The sequence below is a fragment of the Zootoca vivipara genome, chromosome 8, assembly GCF_965207765.1.
Source record: "Zootoca vivipara chromosome 8, rZooViv2.hap1.1, whole genome shotgun sequence".
In the NCBI taxonomy this organism is placed as follows: Eukaryota; Metazoa; Chordata; class Lepidosauria; order Squamata; family Lacertidae; genus Zootoca; species Zootoca vivipara.
In genome coordinates this window covers 66,812,611-66,833,403 of record NC_142591.1, presented here as the reverse complement: position 1 = coordinate 66,833,403, position 20,793 = coordinate 66,812,611, and the positions used below count along the sequence as shown (strand labels likewise).

Genomic DNA, 20,793 nt, shown 5'->3' with positions numbered 1-20,793 from the left:
TACTCCTGAGGATGTATTCTGTGCCAGTTCAAAGGTTGCTTTTAGCATTTTCAAGAGTCCGTTAGTTCTAGCAATGTGGTCAATTCACATGCTGTGTGAGTCTAACAACGCTGTTAATACACACACACAAAAAAAAGTTCACAAACTTCATTACAGAAGCCTCCTATATCCATAACATGTGCAATGTTTTTGAATGTATTGGAGCAGATAGAAAGGCTTTGTGTTTTGAGTAAATTAATACCTTTAAGGTAACTGTAGATGCTAAACAAGATGTTCAAATGACACCTCCGTTAGCCCTTCTAAATTTGTTCGCAGACCAAAACTTGCATGTAATGAATAAGGACCTGATAAGCCATTTGCTCATAGCTAAGGCATGGAAAGAATGATCCAGAGGCATGGCACCAAGTACAGCTTATAGCATTATTGGAAAAACTTGCCCATAAGCTCAGACGTATAAATAGACAACGTAGGCGAGATGCATGTATGGACACATGGTGTGATTTTATTGCTTTCACAAATATACAAGAACATATTCAGGCTCCACCTATACACAATTAATGGCAGACGTGAATCAGGTAGGATTTGACTCCATGAAATATGTCATACCCACTACCTCCAGGCTTGCTGACAGATGATAATGAAATAGTAGTCAATCAACACTTCTTCTTCAGAAGTTATATTAAAGAAACTGGTCACATCCTCTTAAAGGCCCCCTTCCAATAATAATTGTAAGAATTGCGTTTAATTGTATTTTTGATGTGATTTTCAACATCCTTCTTAATATTTTCCCCGATTCTCCTGTTTCCTATATCCCTCTCACATATTCCCTATTAAAATGTTCTTGTTGCTGTTTATTGTTTTTATAACAATCTTTTTTTAAAATAAAAATGTAAAGACAGGTGTTAGGTGTTTGGAAGAGACTCGGTTGATGTTGCTATCAACTGTTGTTTAGTGATGTATTGTTGTTTTAATGGATTGTGTTCTCTAAAATAAGCAAGAGTAACTGTAGGTTGTGTTCTGTATCCATGAGATTATGTAAGCAGCAGTTCTGGTAACTGGCTGAACTTTCTGGGAGCTGGGTCCTGGCATTTTGCAGCACAATTCGAACAGCACCAACAGGCTGCATTATTTTCAAAAGAAGAGTTTTCAACTAGGCTACATGATGACCTCAAGCTGCATCCAACTGGCACCCTAGACGCTGCTGGAAAGTTACTGGTATTTGATCCAGTGGAGCCTTCTGTCAGTGGAAAAGGGATGGAGGTGATCTTGGGTGGCTGTCCCTCCCTCCTGCAACTGCTGTGACACAGCCCACGTTATTCCAAAGTGTTCCACACCCTATGAGCAAATTTGGGGTGGCGCAGAGGAAATTGCTGGATAGCTTTGGTCTCTGTTCTGGTGAAGGCTCTGCAGGATCAAACAGCATTCAGCGGGTGGAGGGACACAACTGGATGGAGGGACACAACTGGATACGGTGGGTTCACTGTAGCGTTTGACCTGCAATCTTCTACTATAGCTCAAGGTAGAAAGAAAGGTGTGTAGAACAAGGTAATGGAAGTCTGGCTTATTCCTGGCACTTAAAAAATATCATGCTGTTCTCCTAACAGACCTCTGTTAGAAGAAACTAGCTTATTACTGAAGCTCCCTTTGAAGTTCTCATTTTACCGTAATATTGTTTGTTTGAAAGTGGCACAAGGGTGCCCTCTGGTGTTCCAGAAACAAAAGTGTGGTGGTAGTGCAGAAGCTCCAAAGAGTTTTTAAATATTCAAGCAACAGAAATAAAGAATTGGAGCTGACCAATAAATATTATAAAACTATTCTTCGTAATACCAAAATGCATGTTAGAATCAACCAGCTCTTTAAAAAGACCCATCATGTTTCTCTATTGACAGTGGTACCTCGGGTTAAGAACTTAATTCGTTCCAGAGGTCCGTTCTTAACCTGAAACTGTTCTTAACCTGAGGTACCACTTTAGCTAATCGGGCCTCCCACTGCCGCCGCACGATTTCTGTTCTCATCCTGAAGCAAAGTTCTTAACCCGAGGTACTATTTCTGGGTTTGCGGAGTTCGTAACCTCAAGTGACTGTAAGCCGAGGTACTACTGTACTTGGGCCCAGCAATGAAGGTAAGGTAAAAGGTAAAGGGACCCCTGACCATTAGGTCCAGTCGTGACCGACTCTGGGGTTGCGCGCTCATCTCGCATTATTGGCCAAGGGAGCCGGCGTATAGCTTCCAGGTCATGTGGCCAGCATGACAAAGCCGATTCTGGCAAGCCAGAGCAGCACATGGAAACGCCGTTTACCTTCCCGCTGTAGCGGTTCCTATTTATCTATTTGCATTTTGACGTGCTTTCGAACTGCTAGGTTGGCAGGAGCTGGGACCGAGCAATGGGAGCTCACCCCGTCACAGGGATTTGAACTGCCGACCTTCTGATCAGCAAGCCCTAGGCTCAGTGGTTTAACCACAGCGCCACCTGGGTCCCCTTTTATTGATTATTGTCCTGTAGGTCTTCATCTATTCTCCCCCTGCCAGCCCCACCAATTCCTTCCAGCGATTGCTCAAATCTGTTTGCTTGCTTTAGCACCCAGCGTATGAATCTCACCTCTCAAAATGATTCCTACCAGCTTTTGACAAAGTAATACCAGAGTGAGACAAAGCAGTCAATACAGCAGTACAGGTGCTTTTATTTTTCTCCTGTGAATGTTTCCAGTGCATAAGTTTTAAACATTCAGAAAGCACGGACTGAATATCAATCTTCACATATTTTACATCACAATTCAATAACAATGTTTACAAGTTTTATATCTATGAAACACGGTGAACAAAATGGCATTAAGTTTTCTCCCCACAATCTTCCTTTGTAAACAAGTTCTTCCCGGAGGATAGTCAATGGAATTGATGCAAACCACGGTACGAAAGAGGAATGACCCTTTAAAAACTTTTTTTAAATAAGGACTATTTATAAATACACTCTGATTCTCTCAATATACATTTACAGACCTGATCAATTTAAAAGCGATACTTACATTTCTCTTTTAAAAGAAAATGTCAAAGAGATGGACCACTATGGGGATTATTCTCCTACGTGAGGGAGGAAGCAAGCAAGCACAGGTTTACAGGAGAGAGTTAGGAGCATCACCATTCTTCAACCTTTTCTTCTTGGACACCAATATTATGTGAGGGTGGTCAGGGTCAGAAGTCATCTACTTAAATTCGAGCAAGTTGCAGTCTATCTTGTAGTACACATAAGGGTAGTATTCTTGCTGACTGAGGTTCAAACCTGGAATATCCATAGTTGCCTATAAAAGACAAGTTTTTTTTTTAAACTCAATAACTGTAAGAGTTTAGCAGGAGAGTTAATGGCCACATTTTTAAAAAAACACGTACAAGTACTATTGCTCAGACTCAAATAAAAACCACCTGAATTTTATCCTTTTGGTATGTTTTAAAATTTCCTTTCCACTGGGGAAGGGTCATAGCTTTGTGACAGAACATGCTTGACAAGAAAGATTTCATTAAAAAAAGTGATAGCTGGGAAACTTCAGAATTTAATGAGACTCTCAACCAGTCCCACTAGGTCCACTGAGATTGATAAATGACATCATCTACCTCTATCTACAGAGTCTCCATGGCAAGTGATGCTGAATGGCAGACGATTGTTCCAAATCTGCCACTGTGGCACTCAAGACATTGTGATTACTGTTTTAGTGGTTTGCACAGGGTCATCCCTTCTAGCAAGACCTAAGACTGCAAATCAACCACGTATTCTACTTTACCAACCTCTGGGCAAACTTATAAACTGTCCAATCAGCACCAGTTCCCATGCTGGTAGATGTGGATGAGCCAGATAATGTCTCCTTGGCGCAAGAAAATTCTCAGTCAACACAACTCCAACAATTTGAATTGCAGGTGGACATCGTAAAAATGTGAGTTACTTACATCAATGATTGCTGCTGCGCTGCTGTCAAGGTGCTTGTACAAGTCATACAAAACCTCTCTCAATTTCTTCATTGTTTTCTTGTTGGGCTGAAGGAGCATAGCCTGGAAGTTCACTGGCAAACCATACCTAGAAGAGCAAAGTAATTTTAAGAGCTGTTGGGGGTGTGCTTCAGTTCTGAGACTTCTGGAATGCAATTGTTGTCACCATTAGTGATACAGTGGGGCAGCCAGTTCAGCAAGATCAAATGTTAATGCTGCTCTCCCCATCATGGAGGTGGGGATATGGTGATGGGATATGCATGTGCTTCATAAACATCCGATTATTATTTTTGTTACATGATGGCTTCATGGAGTAGGACAACTAGCCTTAGATGAGCAATAAACCTGACAATGTGAAATTAGCTTGGGTGGAGGGGGAATACAGTAAGACTATGGAGAGGGGCCAAGATCACCACTGCTGCCAGTTATTTTGGAAATATACTATTATGAAGGGGCAGCAAAATTCCCAAGGACGTTGAGCTCTGCCGTTAATGAAACTCAAGAGTCTCAGTACCAGTTGTCGTTCGTTGTATTGTTTAGAAAAATTGTCAATAAAAATCAAACATTAAAAAAGTTTCTGTGTAAGCACCTGTTCACGCTGTGCTCCAAGCCTAATTAACAGGCAGGAGGATAAGAAAAGAGGGGGAAACAGGTATCTGAAAGGGATAACTCTCTTATTCTGGAACACTTGTCTTATTCAGAGGTTTTGGAACCATCTTTAGAGCATAATGGCTGTGAGTCCTGGAAGACCTGCTCCTTGCCTTGCAGGTTCATGGAAGTATCTGGAATATCATGAAAGTTTAATATTAAAATAATCTTACTGCTTGTCTGATTGCTTTAGTAAATCGGCATTGTTCCTAGTTAATGTGTAAATAGTAATTTGATTCAGATAATCCTGGTGTCTGTGCAAGAGAGCGTAGCTACCAAGATTCACTAGACCAAACATGTGGAACCCTAGTGATTCTTGAAGGAATGGAGCAATAGCTCATCTATACAGAAAAATACCTCAAAACAGATTCAACAAAGACTCTCAGCGCTTTCACATGAATCCACGCAATGAAAGCTTCACTGAAATTTACTTTCAGCCATCGTACTAGAGGCCCCTGTAATTGGAAAGGAAAAGCAAGAAGTCATTTTAAGCATCAGGAGACTTTGCACTGTTTTGTGTAGGGCAACGTTACTGCAGCTGCTCTACAGAATGAACAGACCAAAGCATGCCAAGATGAGATAATGGAAGCATCATTTGGCTAGTGAAACTGAGATTCTGAACATCAACATCTTGTCATTTTAAGCATTTATTTCCTGCCTTTCTATATGAAGACAGAGGGAGCTTACCTAAAACTATAAAACGGCAATAATATAAAAACAACAGAAACAAAAATACATACAGCAATTACATAAAAGACCAAGTCAAGCATTCACCTAGTCACAGATCAAAATGATTGGGGGGGGGGGGTCTTCACTTGGCATAAAAAATACATAGGACCAGTGCTTTTTTCTGGGGGGACATGGGGGTACGCATACCCCTAAACATTTTGCGAATCTAAGTTTGGTCTCATTGAGGGGCAGTATTTCAATATGAGAAGGAAAATGAGAGTACCCTTAAACATTTTTTTAAAAGAAAAAAAGCACTGCATAGGACAGTATCCAAGGCTGCAGTTGCACTGACACAATGCATTTTCCATGGACTCAGTGGTGCTTCCTCTCCTGTCCTCATCAGCACCTCCCTCTCAAAACCAGCTCTTGAAGGTTGGGGGAACCTCTGGGGCAGATCTGGGGGGCACGTGTGGGTTGAGAGAAAAATTAAATCCTGTTACACCAGCAGAACGCACACAGAACATTGGATACAACCCATAATGATGCCTGCCAGGAGGAGATTCCACAGGTGGGATGCCACACTCAAGAAGACCCCCCAATGCCATCTAAAAAACTAAATAGCCAAACACTGGAAAGTGTAGCCCAAACTGTAACCTACAATTACTATAACAGCTTTCATACTCTCAAAGACTGCTTTGTTCGCTCTGCATTTACTGCAATATTTCTTATATATCAAGGAATTAAGTCTCAATAGTCCCTAAAGGCAGATGTAGGGAAGGAAGAACTATTTGGGGGGGTTGAAGAATTATCTTCAAATGTATTTAACACACATTGAACTTACAAACTGTTTCTTCTTATCGGTAGACAGCCTGTTCATTTCTTCCTTGTCTGCCTTCATCTCTTCTTCATTATACTGAAAGTCGCGGACCATAAACCTGCATCGAGAGACCAGCAGACCATTGTAGGTTGGTTTACAATTGCTGTTCGTCAGAAAAACAACCTGGCAGGACCACTTACTTGTTTTCCCTGGCTTTGTGTCTGAACTCATCCACGGCCTTCCTGAACAAGGTGACATTACAGAGAAGGCTATCCTGGTCCTCTGAAAGAACACTGCAAAGAACGAAAGACGCCAGGGAGCACAGGTAAAAAAACAATGGAACATACTGCAATAAAAACTGTAACCTGTAACGCAAGACCAGCAAAAACAGCTTATGTGCTGCTGCACAGTTGTACTGCTTCAGATTACAGTGCTAGGCTTACAGATGGTGTACCTCTATTAGAGGAGTAATTGCAGCTCACCTTTGCCATGCTTCACAGGAGAAGTGCTCGAGTCGCATTTCACATTCAAAGCTTTCTCCTTTCTGAGCAAAGCTAGCTGCATTAAACCCGCTGAGTGCAATTTAAGTGTTCTCTGAGAAAATGACCTCAAATTTGCAACACTACTTAACAGCTTTCAGTAGCTTTCCCGATCTTGCCTGCTTAGTAAAGTGAACGGAGCATTAGAACTAACTGAAGAACAGATACTGCTTCAGAGGAGGGGCGAGAATGAGAGTTGTACCTGCCCTTGCCCCATAAGACGATTTCTGTGCAAACCGAAGGTTCCTCTAATACAGTTGGCCCAGTAGAAGATTACTGGACTTTCAACCTTCAAGTCCAAATGAGACCATGACAAAAATATGCTTTTTTGAACATCACCTCTCCTAACAATTGTACCATGTGGTTGGGCTGTGGCCAACAGTACAGCTGGCTGCACACATTATTGGGCGTTACTGGAACCAGACTCATAATAAGGTGGCACTTGTATTCATTGTTCAGGAATGCAGTTTCTAGGGGAACGGACCTGATTCAAAGACTCAAATCACAAGGTGATGAAAGAATTCTAAAAGAGAACTAACTTTTTTTTCCCAGGGGGGTGTTATACTACTGGGCAAACCAAGTCTCCAAAAGCTGTTTCTCCTTTTTTTTTTAAGTACATCTGCCTATTTTCAACTGTGTTCCTAAGTAAGTGGAATCAAACTTACTTGCTGGATCGTGGAACTATCATATCCGTTAAAGTTTCATACTGCTTCATCCAGTCATTATAATTTATCCTACAGATGGAAAAGTTAAGCATTAGTTGCCTTAACAAAAATCCCTGGGGAGGGGAGCACAAAGTTCTTTTTGCCACTGTCAGCACCATGAGTGTTTTCAGGATACATTGGGTGTAAACCCAGGATACATCCAGGATCCAAGGAGCTGTCTGATGTGTGCTCCAGGTTTCTCCATGAATACACAGAGGGGCTGCCTAGTTTCCTTTCCATCTACAGAAGAACTTTGCACTGCATCAGATGTTGCTCTGTCAGGTGCTAATTCAGGAAATAGTTTTATAGTACTATTGTATGTATCTTTACTCAATTTACTCTGAACTCCAGGGATTCATTCCCAGTGGTGTGTACAGCTTAAGACTTAGACAGACTTAAGTTCTCCAGTACAGCTTTAAGATCAGGACTTGCAAGGAAGTTGTTGTAATGAACAATACCTATTGCAAACTCTTGTTTTTATTGCATAGGAAAAGGCACTCCTGGTTTTCAAAGGGTAGAACATTGTGCATTAGAGCAAAGATCAAACTTTTAATACTTGATGTTCTTATTATGTTTTTAAATATGCTTCAAGCCACTCAGAGTGGCTGGGGAAACCCAGCCAGATGGACAGGGAATAAATAATAATAATCTCAAAGTGCATATTTTTCATTGCATTTTACGGACACTTACTTTAAAAGTAAATATGCATACTGCAAGCCCTGTTCGACACTCAGAATAAAGCAGGCATGGGGTAAAATTATAAGTTTTTGTTGTGTATATAATTTTAGATGTACAGAATGTTCTACAAAATTAAACAAGAAGCTAAGCTCAACACCTTGTTCTTTATTTTCAACTCTTTATTGGCCTAAAAATGTCTTCTTTTCCTAAGACAATACCTTTTTAGCAAGTATTTCCAGTTTTCATTTTTTAAAAGCTAGTAAATTTCCATGAGCTATAACCATCCTTCGACCAACTCAGATACATCCTCAACACAATTTACTGGTACTTTGACTAAAATATTATTACAAAGACTAGCCTTGTTTGCCTGGCCTGCTAATGCTTTACTAAGATTGCAGGCTAATATAGGAAGAGTTAGGGCAGGGAAGACAAATGCAGTGATAAGAAGCAAAATGTTAACTGACTTGAGTAAATCCAATTTACAAGCTAAACACTTCAATAGGTTAGAGCAAATCAATGAGAATTTCTGAAACCTGGAGGGCAGTTTTCACAGCTTAGCTAGATTTCTCTTGAATGACTTAATAAATGAACAGATTTTGCAGTGCTTGTGAGAGGGCTTCAATTTACAATGGAAACATTGAGTGCTTTTGCTGATGTTGAGATGATGTAAAGACAATGCCCGTTCCCCTGCCCCTTAGAAGTGGATTGCACATTCCTACATGTGCCTTTAATTATTCCATGGTAACATAGCAGTTTCAGCAAACAAATCATGCTGTGAAATATCCCTTCCTCTTATTACATTCTGTATGTTCGTCTTTACTTTTCAGCAAGGATTCTTTTTGGGACCAGGAGACAGACTTACTTTGGTACAACCACTAACAACGTAATCAAGTATTCAGAATCAAGTACAAAGTCATCTTTCTTTACAATTTCAGCCAGACTTCTGGTTAGCAAACTTCCCCTGTTAAAGAACAAGAAGATCAAGAAATGAGTGTATAATTCTTATATTTAATTTGATCTGAATAATAAGACTTTTGGTGGCGAATAGCTACAATTTTTATAGTGCTCCTGATGTGATATAATCAATTAGACATGCCCCAAAACCAATCAATTACTTTACTGACAAATAGCCAAAATCTCAATCCAAGTGACTAGATACCTTAAGCTTAGTAAAGTATGAAATCCCAAATTTTCAGATAAACTTGCATGATATGCAGAGCCCACCACTTAATGTTATCTGAAAACAAAGATCATGTGCTGTGATAAGACTGACAAGTTGAGCTATATGGCTGCTGGTTGTACAATTCTCTGTATGACTTCAACATGATGGCAAATATATTTCTTCCCTCTTTTTTCAGGTTCTTTTCTTAGCTTGTTTCAAATGTGGCTTTAACTCCACCATTAACTTGTACAGTAAGTCCAGACCCAGAGGTAGGGCAGTCTGCTAATTTAGGCCCTTACCTGAGAAATGTATGAATTCAGAAATCAAAAGTCATATTGAACATATCAAATTCATCAGCTTGCTTTCAGATTGGCTTACAGAAGAAGACAACTCACGCATTCTTCCTTTCCAAGTTCTGAAGGTTGCCTTTCAGGTTGTTGTATGCAGACGCCCTTGCCTTCAGGTCATTATCAATCTGAGTCACTCCCTTTAAAGAACAAAATTCAGAAACAAAACTGTATCAGTGTTTTCTAAGAAGCATTTAAATACTGCATTAGATTTCCCTATAAAAATGACAATTACAGTATGTGCAAATGAATATCAGGCTAGGAAAACGAGACAACATTCACTGGCCAGCATTCCAGTTGTTACCCTCCAGATGTTTTGGACTAGAGCTTCCATAAGCCCTTGGAGGACACCAGGATGAAGAAGGCCACAGATTATCACTTACACACAGTTTTTTTTAAAGAAGTAAACTATATTAGTAAACTGAGTTTGAAAAATCTGTAATTGACTTAGAAAGGATTATGACTCGGAATCCCCTTTTTATGAACTTTTTTAAAACACAGAAAATTATTCTCAGAAGTAATGAAACAGCATTAATTTGTAGCATATATGACCCATTTAAATGGAGCTTACACTTTGCTAGAACAGTCACTGAAGTTGCTAATGATGTGGGGGTGGGATCCAGAAACATACTTGAGACTTACCCAAGGGCTTCCACACACCCAGTGGAATTCAAATTCTTCTCCCTTTGGACATTTAACCTCCATACACTATCAAATGGCTCTTGAAACGCCTCACTTTTAAGTGCACCTTAAGAGGTACTGTTGCCCTGGACTCCCAGAATTTTTTTCTGGCAGCCTGCGGATCTTAACCATAGAGTTTTCCAGCAAAGATGTTTTTTTAAAATTTATTTTATTTTATTATTCTAACTAGGTCTGGTCTTGGATCCTTTCTGGAAAACCCATGTGGATTTTCAGCCTTGAAACAACTTTTTTCATAAGTTGTTCCAATAGAATATTTTCAAAATCACAGGGCTGTATCCAATGCTCATCCTACTCAGAGTAGTCCCAGTTAAAGTAATAGCCATGGCTAACTCCAGTCTTAATTTTAATGGTCCTACTCTCTGTAAAATACCACCCACTGTGGCCCATTTTGCACATCACAGCAAACAATTAATGGTTTACTGTGAACGTGGGTGGCTCTTCCTGCTTCAACCTTAACACAGGACTACAGAAGCTTGTTCAAGGAAGTATGCCTGATTTGGACATCTAGCAGATAAAGTGGCATTTAGGAGCATCTGCTGAAAGATCTGGTAGCTAATGAATTGTTGCTCAAGTAAACAGTGCTCATGGTGAAAGGGAAAGGCATCACCCAAGAGTTTTTTGAGGGACTAGAAACAAAACTAATCACAGAGCGGGGGGGACTGACTACTTACTTCTTTTTACAATACAGAATAGTTATTGTTCCCATACTTATGTGAAGCTATGAAATATTTGGGGAATTACTGCAGGGAATTGCCAAGAGGCCAACTAGAAGAAAAGCAATGATTTGGCTGTGGTGACCACCCAGGGAAGGCTGCAACTGCACGCCTCACTATCCACAAATGGCACTTCAGTTGGCTTTATCTTCCCTTTCCTCTTTAACACAATGGCACCATTCATCACTGGTGATGATTTATTTAGACAGTTAATCTACCAGCTATTTCACTAAGCAAGATCAATCTCTTCCTAGAGAGCAGTCGCCAGCCGTCCTGCAGCTGGAGAAAGAGCTTCCCTTCTTTGAGCTATTCCCTAATTAGAAACTATTCCCATCCATCCCCAAATATCTATAGGAGAAACAAGCAGGGCAGTGGGGATGGGAAGAAAAAGAAAAGGTTTGGGTTTTTATCAAGGGCAAATGCCATATAGAGGAGTAGAGTCTTAGTCACAATTAGTGCAGTTAGGAAACAGGACTGCTACATCCTGCCAGTTCGGAGAGAAAGCATAAGTTGTGGGAGAGAACAAGCCTTTGAGTTAGGATTGTGGTGCAAGACTGCACAGACAGACAAGAAAATAATCTTTTGGACAAGATAATCCGCACTTGCCAGTGTAGGACTGAGCCTTCATAAATGGGCAAACTGTAAACGAATACAGATTTATGGTGTTGTAGGTTTGCACTGAACAAGACAAACATGGCAAATCTGGAACTATACTTGATAATCCGCTAACTTTGATAAGTCTTTACTTGGACTTCGTTATTTTAACCCATGTGCAACTGTCCCCATTCTACGTGCCTATTTTATAGCTTTGTTTCCATTCTGTATTCATTCCTCTGAAATGTCTGATCAATACCAATTTTTTCACTTAAAGTATTCAATATTGTAAGATGCCCAACTGGGTTGCATATCTATATTTTATTAACTGTATTTACATTTCCAGAGTATGCAAGACCCTGATGAGAGGTTAGTCTACTACCTGACCTTTTCCAGGTTCCCCCCTTTCTTCATGTTAATAGGAGGCAATTTTCCATTTCCTGAAATGTCAGGTCAATGTTTTCATTGATCTTCCTGATAAATCACTGTATGCTTTTACCCAGGGGGGGGGGGGGCTTTTGCACCACAGAAGCTTTCTGCACTTGTTCGTCACTTTGGGGATTTTTGATGGTTTCTTCTTCTTTTTTAAGAACATCAAAGAGACTACAAAAACAGAAGCAATTTTTACCACTCCCTGGTGCATGGTCTATGCAGTACCACCGAGATTATAACACAAGCTTCGGACCTCTTTGGATAGTATAATCCTACCTTGGCAATTATTTCTGAAATATTCTTCAGAGACTGCTTGATTGGATACTTTGCCATGTCCCACTGGAACCTTGTTATGTAGGTGACCAAATCAACTGTGAACACAAAGTTTGGATGCTGGTATTAGCAAACTAAGCACAAAGCTGTGCTGGCCCCTGGCCGATTTATAGGCACAATTTAAAATTCAGGTTTAACCTCGAAAGCTCTGAACTTGGTCAAGGCTATCTGAAAGACCATCTTCTCCTCTATGTACCTACTTAGACCTCAAGTTCCTCTTCAGAGACCCAGCTCTGGCTGCTCCCATTGAATGAAGAGTGGTGAGTCACTGCTAGGAGAGTGGCATCTTAGTTATGGAACAGCCTGGCTTCATATTTCTTATCCTTATTGTACCAGGTGAAGACCTTTCTGCTCACTTTTAAATCATTTAAGTAATCTGGCCCATTTTTTAAAAAATCTGTTTTTTAACTTTGGGTGGGTGGAGTTCTGTTTGGTTTATTTATCTATCTAGGGTTCCTATCTTTTTAAAATGGCTATGTTTAATTGGAATTTCAGTTGCTTTTTTACACAACTATTTTAAGCCAGCCAGAGAACTTTATGTTATAGGATGGCGCACAATCTGCATGAATGAATAAATACACCTACCAAGCAACGCTCCTGGAGACGTTACATAGATGTCTGCCTTTTAAAACACAGGAAAGACTATATATAGTATAGAAGCCATTGCAGCAAGGCCATATTAAAAGGTATGCTGTTTGGGATGTTTCTTTTCATATATGAATTTTGTGCACCTACATAATTATAGAGTGGATCAGAAGCAATAAGAGGATGGAGCCCCTATTACCATTAGTTGCTGAGAGGGGGGGGCATTTTGACAGGACATTGTTGTGACAGTACTGCAGGAGCATAATTAAAGATACTTTTGGCATAATTAAAGATACTAGATTGCTGTGTTCTATTTATTCAGGTCACCTAACGATAACCTAGATTTACAGGTGATAACCAACAATAAAAAGCTACTCTGGGACAGCTTAACACTTATTTTGACCAGGCATGATACACTTGTTTTGAGGAGATGATACACTTGTTAGAACAGGGTTGAGGAACTTGCAGCCTTCCAGAGATCGTTGGACGTCAGCCTCAACCATTGGCCAAGCTAGCTAGGACTTGCGGGGAGCTTGATTCCAACATCTGGAGGGCCACAGATTCTCCAACCCTCTTTCAGAAGTTACTTTAGTAAATTCTGAAGGCATATTACACATATCACATCAGTTTTTTCACTGGTGTTCAGAAATGACACCTCTACTCTTACAAAAGCATCTGTGCTGTCAACTGCATAAGAACTGCAAGGGAAAAATGGATCAATGTTCCAACAGGGCATCTTTCACACTATTCTTTGGGTATGACAGTATTTTTCATTTCTTTTTGATACTATCGACACAGGGTGATAGCCAACTGTTGTACTGATGTCAAACCCGTTGAAAACAACATAGGCTACATAAGTATCTTGACCATTGTTTTCAGTTGGGGCTACTTTGAATATGCCTATTATTGGCATACTCAAAGATTTAATGGACAAGATCAGTATCACCATAATTATTTGTATGTCTTTTTAATGCGATGAACATATCTATCTATTTCAAGGATATTTAAATTAGCATACATGAAAAGCTTGTGCTTAACGTAACTAAGAAGACACTGATCACATAAAAATCTAGACTTATAAACAAGGTAGGGAAAGCAGAACTGCAGCTGAAGAGCAAGCTTCCTTTTAAATATTATATTGGTTTTAGATATTATAGGTTGGTTTCTAGGTTTTCTGCTTATATACATCACTTCTGAATTTATGCTCAAACCATCAGCTTTCAATGTCACCCTTCACAGAAAGCTAACATTTACCTCCATTGGCCAGAAGGTTTTCCTGAACTTTATCTTTGCTGTCTTCCAGAACATCAGCCATATACTGTGCCACCTTCTTGACAACACTGAAGAGAAGAGAAAAATTAAGATAAAAGAAAGCAGATCCCATTCATCTTTCTGTCTGTAGACTAAACGTTTCAGCAACTTGGGGGCTGTATCAAATGAGACTCACAATTATGTCACAACTTATTTCACAGAACTGTTTCAAACTGACAACAAATTGTTCCCTATGATACACTCCAAAATGCTGCTCATGAAATCTGTCATGGTTTAAGATCTGTTCTTTGCTCTTCAAAAGCTATGTGTCGTTTAAGACTGGGCACTTTCACTGATTTTTGCCAGTTTTACTCAATTCAAAGAATTTTTCATTGCTTTCTGTTAGGCCAATATCTATTAGGTGATAAAGGGCACTAGTTAACTCTAGTATCAGAGGTGGTATGTCTCTGAAGATTAGTTGCTGGGGATCTATTTTTTTATACTGAATTTATATACTGCCCTATACCTAGGGGTCACAAATTGCGGTTCACAGAATATGAGGAGTGCTGTTGCACTCCTACTTCTTTAGCTTACTGTTCGCACCTGTTTGGCTACTGTGGGAACAGAATGCCGAACTGGATGGGCCTTTCATCTGATCCAGCAGGACTCTTATGTTCTTACAAATCATTTTAGCAATGCAGACAGTCAAAGCACAATCAAACGTTCCAAAACATGGCAAAACTGCAAGTACTCAAGACTAACACATTGGGTTGGTTCACAGGTAGCATTCCTGAGCCTCCAGATGATCCTTGTTTTCACCTGTTTCCCCTCCTTAGCAGAGCAGGATTGGAATTCGTGGTTTGACGCTGGTTTCCATACCTAGTTTGGAGGGCAAACTCAAACCACTGCTTACCACTTTGGTTGTTGTGACTTGTCATGGTTGTCCAAACCAAGAAGTACCTAGTTAACCCAAAATATTGTTGGAGACTCAGAAATATGGCTTAATAAACCATACTGTGCACGTAGCCTGATTGCTGGCAACTGACAAAGTAAAGAAAATAAGACAGGGATAGCTTTAACATTACACAAACTCAGGACTGTGGTTTGTTTGGCAATAACAAGCAAGGATTGGAATGCCAAAAACAAACTGCAACTTAAAGCCCCTTCCTTGTTTAGTTTATCTGCTCACACCAGAGGAGGTACGTGGGAGCGATCAGGCTGCATGCACAGTATGGTTTATTCCGCAAAGGTTCTTCGCTTTCTATTATGTGCTAACACTGTCAGTCATTAAGCTGGTTAACCTAAAAAACAGACAATTAGCAGACGATACATAGGCTTCTATATTGCAACAAAACGGAAGAAATGTGAGCATTGATATTAGGTGGATATTAAAAAGTAGTTACCTTTCCACAAATGTATCCAGTTTAGCCAACTCATCAGACAAGCCAACTAACACATCAAGGGTACCAACCTATAAAGGAAAGAATGAGAATTATTTTAGGTCGAACATATATAACAAGGTAACTGTAAGAAGGAACTATTAGACTAACGGTGCAATCCTATGCATTTTTAATCATAAAGAAGTCCTACATTAAGTACAAGGGGATTTATTTCCAAGTTTGCATACATATGATTTCAGTCTAAAAATTGTCTTCCTTTTTAAAAACAACAACAACATTGCATTGAAATTTAAAGATAATCATTTTATTTATCATCTGCCTGCAACTACAATGTTGGAGATTATCCATGCCAGTACATTGGAACAGGAGTCCATGAATCTCAGCAGGGAATAGAAAATGGATTTATAAGCTGGTCTGACCATTTGTTCTATATCACAAGTACATTCAGCATTAGCTTGTGATACTGCATTCAGGGAGGCAACTTAAAATATAATTTGGAATTTCTAAAAAGCCTAACAGCCCCCTTACTGTATAGTTCCAGTTCATGCTGTGGAAGATAGGAGCCTGCACTCCACAAATTCACAAGTTAGGTAAGTGATTTATAATTACTTCATTTAGTAAGCAAAGTAACATTAGCAGGCAAATAATCTTCGGCAATAGGAGTGTGTTGTGTTTGTACCATCATGTCTCATTTCCCCTAAACTTAAGGTGCAAACAGTTTGAATACAAAACCGCAAGTTTCTGAATGGGTATACCTTTAAATCCGGAATGTTAAACTTTGCATTGGTAGACAGGTTATTATTTTTTATGGTTGCAGCACACAGCTTCTCCCATGTCTGCTGACATGTTTTTCCCCCAGGAGCAGAAATCAGCCAGAACTCTGTCATTTTTGCCACTTTATTGCGACGCTGATGATTTTTAAAGATAGAGGTAAAACACTGGGGAAATGAAAGACAGGGGGGGGAATTAAATAACAATAGAGAACAAGGTCCATTCAGAATATATAACAATTTCTGGACCACCTCTGGGCCACTGGTGTGGCACACTATTCTATACTGCCCTCCCGACATACGTTTTAACACTTATTTAAAAGCATTTCTAAACCACTTCATATTTTAAAAGTCTCTAAGCAGTGTGCCTTACATACAATAGTGAAACAATATCCATTAAAACAAAAATACTGCCTAAAATCAATAAAACTGCATGAAAACAAAAAGCATTTAAAACAGTTTCAATGCATTAATACACATAAAGCAAGGCCTAACCTGGTCAGGGAAAGTCTGTGAAAAAGATCTCTTTATTACATATAGAATTATGTAGACTTCTATTTTGAGATTAGAATTTTTGTGATGCTGAATGGTCAATTGTTTTGTAGCAAATCCCCCCCTTCTATACTACCGTAATATTAAGTGATTTGTATAGGAAACCCTGTACAAAATATTTCACTTGTGCATAATCCAGAGCGAGGCAGTGGGGAGGGATTGTTCCATCTGGCAAACTGATATACTTGTGCACATGGAATGTTAAACATCAATCAATCATTTTATTTGTATGCCACCTTTCCAAAGTTAAAGCCACACTCAAGGCAGCTTACAACATATCAAACAATAAACAAAACCTCAAAAAGTACCCAAAACTGAACATTTCCCACATAAATAACAAGAACCAAAATAAAAATACAAAAAAATAACATTAACAATGGTAACAACACACACCCCTTGCAAAAAAACCACCTTCCTAAACAATACCCCGGTCCAACATAGTGCCATGTTGCCACTCCTACCATAAGAGGGCAAGGGGGTTCTGAGACTGTTCTGCCCAGCTACAAGAAATCTTTAATCTGTATAATCTGAGGGCAGGGCAATTGGTTCCACTGTTAATATTGCTGCATGTTGTATAGTGATTGTGAGCATGAAGACACTGTACACTATGTAATGTTTAGATTTTCTTTTTTACAAAATACAGTCAAACCTCGGTTTACACCTACCTCTGTTTGCGACCACTTCGGCAAGCGACCGCCACAGACCCAGAAGTGTTTACATCCGGGTTCTGCAGCATTAGATGCGCAGGAGCGATCTGTGCAGCTCGCGCATGCACAGAAGCGCTCTATTGGCAGAAGCATGCCTTCAGGGAGCGATCGCTTCGGCGAGCGACCACCTCCGTGGAATGGATTGTGGTCGCAAACCGAGGTACCACTGTATATTTTCTATTCTTTCAGTTCGTATAGGTAATATTACCATTTTAAAAAGGAAATACTGTTAGTATATTTATACTGGGAAGAATACAGTTTATGACAGTCACTCACCCCCCCCCCTCTCCTCAAAGTTTTGTTTCCTGATGAACCACTAGCTATGGAAGTTTCTTTACTTTCCCCTCTATAATAACTTGCATTTAAGCGGCCCTTCCAAAAATGTGGTGATATTTCTCAGGACACCTATCTTGCTAGGCAGTAGGCAACAGAACCTTGCATCAACACAGAGCACAATAAACTCAACTGTAACCTTCCTAACATCTTCTAGTCACATAGTTTCGAATAGTAGCAAGCTATGTAACTTCTGATGTTGTTGTAGAAGCCTAGCTGGACAAACTTACGCAACCTGCCTGATATTCATATGACTAATACACTAGAAAGCGTAGGACTTTAACTTCCTATCAGCTCCTATAACAAAATGAGTGAATGAGACTGGAATATTTTAGGCTACTACTGGCTATATTACTGAATTGTGAAGCTGAAGTGCCACACTTTGCTTTTAGGGCTAATTAGGCTTCGTGAGAACTATTAGCACATTTTACAACACTTCCACAACTGCTTAATCAACAACAATAGTAAAGTTCTACTCAAACAGTTTAATAAAATGCTGAAAATGTGAACCGAAAATGTGCACCCAAATCAAAAAACCCTTTTCTTATTCCTCACAGGACTGAAACTACATCTCTTAAGAATAATTGATTCATGTCTAGCCAAAATAGAACACACAAAATTATGGCTGTTTTTTCTTGGATGAACTCTCAGGGTAACTTCAAGTGCATTCTCTGTAAAGATGTGTCATTGACAATTCATTGGATGGAGTGTTTTTTTTAGCTGAAACTACTTCAATTGTTCTTACAGTTTGCACAATGAACTCTATTCAGAATAAGGAAGTACTGAGATTGATTTCAGACATTGCTTATACAGTTTGCACAGGAGAATGAAAAAAGGAAGAGAAGAAAATTCACATACCATAGCCTAGAACTTTTAAATAGGGAACTTGTGTTAAAGGTGTCAATTTCAATTGTCAACTTGCAGTCTACTCTGCTGATTAACGTAGGTCTCCTAGCACACACCAGAGCTGTGAGAAAAAAGGTCTCTGGATCTTCTAGTCACTTCTCCCCACTCACAATCCTTGAACATCGGGGAAAGTATGGTCTATGTATCCATTATCACTAAGCCTTTTTCCATTGCTCTTTACAGAAAATACTACTTACCGATTCAATAACATATTAGATCTTGCTATCCCCATTTCCTTAGTCCTAGCAAAAGCAGCCTTGCATTTAAATAAATCAGAATAAGATATCTACAGATTTAAAAATGCAAGTGGATTAGAACTAAAATGGAAATGGGAATGAGTAATCTACGTATAAGAATTGGTATTTTTGAAATGAAGAGAAAAGTGATTTTTTAAAAAAGAGTGCTTATCTTAGTGCTAGTATTAAGAACTACCATAAAAGCAGCAGTAGTGTGTTAAACTGAATAAACACATTTATTCAGCATTCTTCCATTTGCTTACATTAAGCTTACAAGGTGGTTTAGCTATGTCTGTTCTTTATTGAGCATTTGTTTACAGGACGGTTACATGACAAGGAGAATTCATCCTAATTCACTTATGGGGTGCTTGTCTTCCTGTTAATCAGTCGTGTATCTCACTTTTCAGTGCATTTCCCTACCATTTTCCTAACCACAGAAAATGGATTTCTTGTGCTAGAGTGACATAGCACTTTAACAGTGCAAAACTAAGTTCCTGGTATGCGCCTGAATCAATCCCTCCAAATAGTGACAGCCTGGAGGCTGTGGTACCCTGTATTTGGCTAACCACTAGATAATTCTAAGGGTTAAGTTCTGAGAAAAACAACTCAAATTAATCTACCTATACTGAAATTTTTAAGACAAACTGCTTTCTCTTGTGTTGCAGAACAATGCTGAAGGGAACTTACAGAAAGCAGTTCTTTTTTAAGGAGAGCAAACTGTTTAAGGAACAATATAAAAATATTTCAAACCAAAGACTCCCAGCCCAGGGGTATGTTGTTAGAGTCCCCAGCCATGACCAATAAGCAGGTGTCATGGGAGTTGGGCTGCAACAACATCTGGAGCGCCCACCCTTGATCTCTAGAGGACATCTTTTCACACTGCTGTCACAAGAGTCAACAACAGACAGCCTGCCAGCAAAGTATTTTTTTATACAGATCTGATTTATTCTAGGTGACAGGAGTTGAATGAACAAAGTCATAAAATAACACACAAATCTGCAAGATGAGTTTGGTATGTTAGCACGATTAAAGAATTGGAGGGGGGAGGGAGAATCAGGACACTTAACTAAACTGCAATGTGACTGGCTACCCGGCTCTTTGAAGAGACCCTCCACACCGAAAAAAATAAAGACATGTTTGTTTATGAAGGGCTCGTCCTTTGCTCCTGCCTTTGTCCTGTCAACGTGCGAGGAACAGACTTGCAGGATTTCGCTTAGATCGGCAGCTTCGCCGTGGCGCAAGCTTTTACAGGCACTGCACGATCTGAGGAAGTGGGGTCTACCCCGCAAATGACCGCCGTGCCCCATTGACGCCGCTAGTCCTTAAGACACCACCATTGGGAAGAAGACCTGAGTGGGGCGCGGGGGAAGCAAGCTTGAGAGCACCCATTAAAAAAACACCAGCCGTCCCCAGGAGAGAAATCCGCCCTCCGGCCACCCTCTTCGTAAGGAGAGCCAGAGGTCAGAGCTAAGGGAATCGGGGAACCTGCCTCCTTTCCGGACGCGGCACAAGGGGCCTAGCGGCCCAGCGTGCCCGAAGGGGGCTGCCACCGGGGCCCCTCACTCACCGGCGTCTGCGGAGCGGGGCACAAGCGGAGCGGAGGAGCTCAGGCACGGGGAGAAGCGGCGGACGCCGAAAGGGGCCCTTCCCGTCACTCCATGGCCTTCGCGGTAGCAGCGGCGCCTGCCAGCACCATCACGTGACGACCGGCGGTGAATGGATCAGCTGACCAGCCCCTTC

At 40.2% G+C, this 20,793-nt stretch overlaps 1 protein-coding gene across 1 annotated transcript; it reads right to left on the bottom strand.

Moving 5' to 3' along the window:
- Positions 1-2,656: 2,656 nt before the first annotated feature.
- ATP6V1C1 (ATPase H+ transporting V1 subunit C1) lies at positions 2,657-20,771 on the bottom strand. Its single transcript, XM_035125737.3, has 13 exons — positions 20,621-20,771; positions 16,305-16,487; positions 15,553-15,620; positions 14,153-14,238; positions 12,257-12,351; positions 9,588-9,679; positions 8,893-8,991; positions 7,314-7,382; positions 6,310-6,402; positions 6,134-6,227; positions 4,981-5,078; positions 3,937-4,063; positions 2,657-3,296 (listed from the first exon to the last, which is right to left on the bottom strand). Exons 2-13 carry the CDS (start codon positions 16,434-16,436, stop codon positions 3,201-3,203), a joined length of 1,149 nt encoding a protein of 382 aa, XP_034981628.2. The 5' UTR covers positions 16,437-16,487; positions 20,621-20,771; the 3' UTR covers positions 2,657-3,200.
- Between the last annotated feature and the right edge of the window lie 22 nt (positions 20,772-20,793).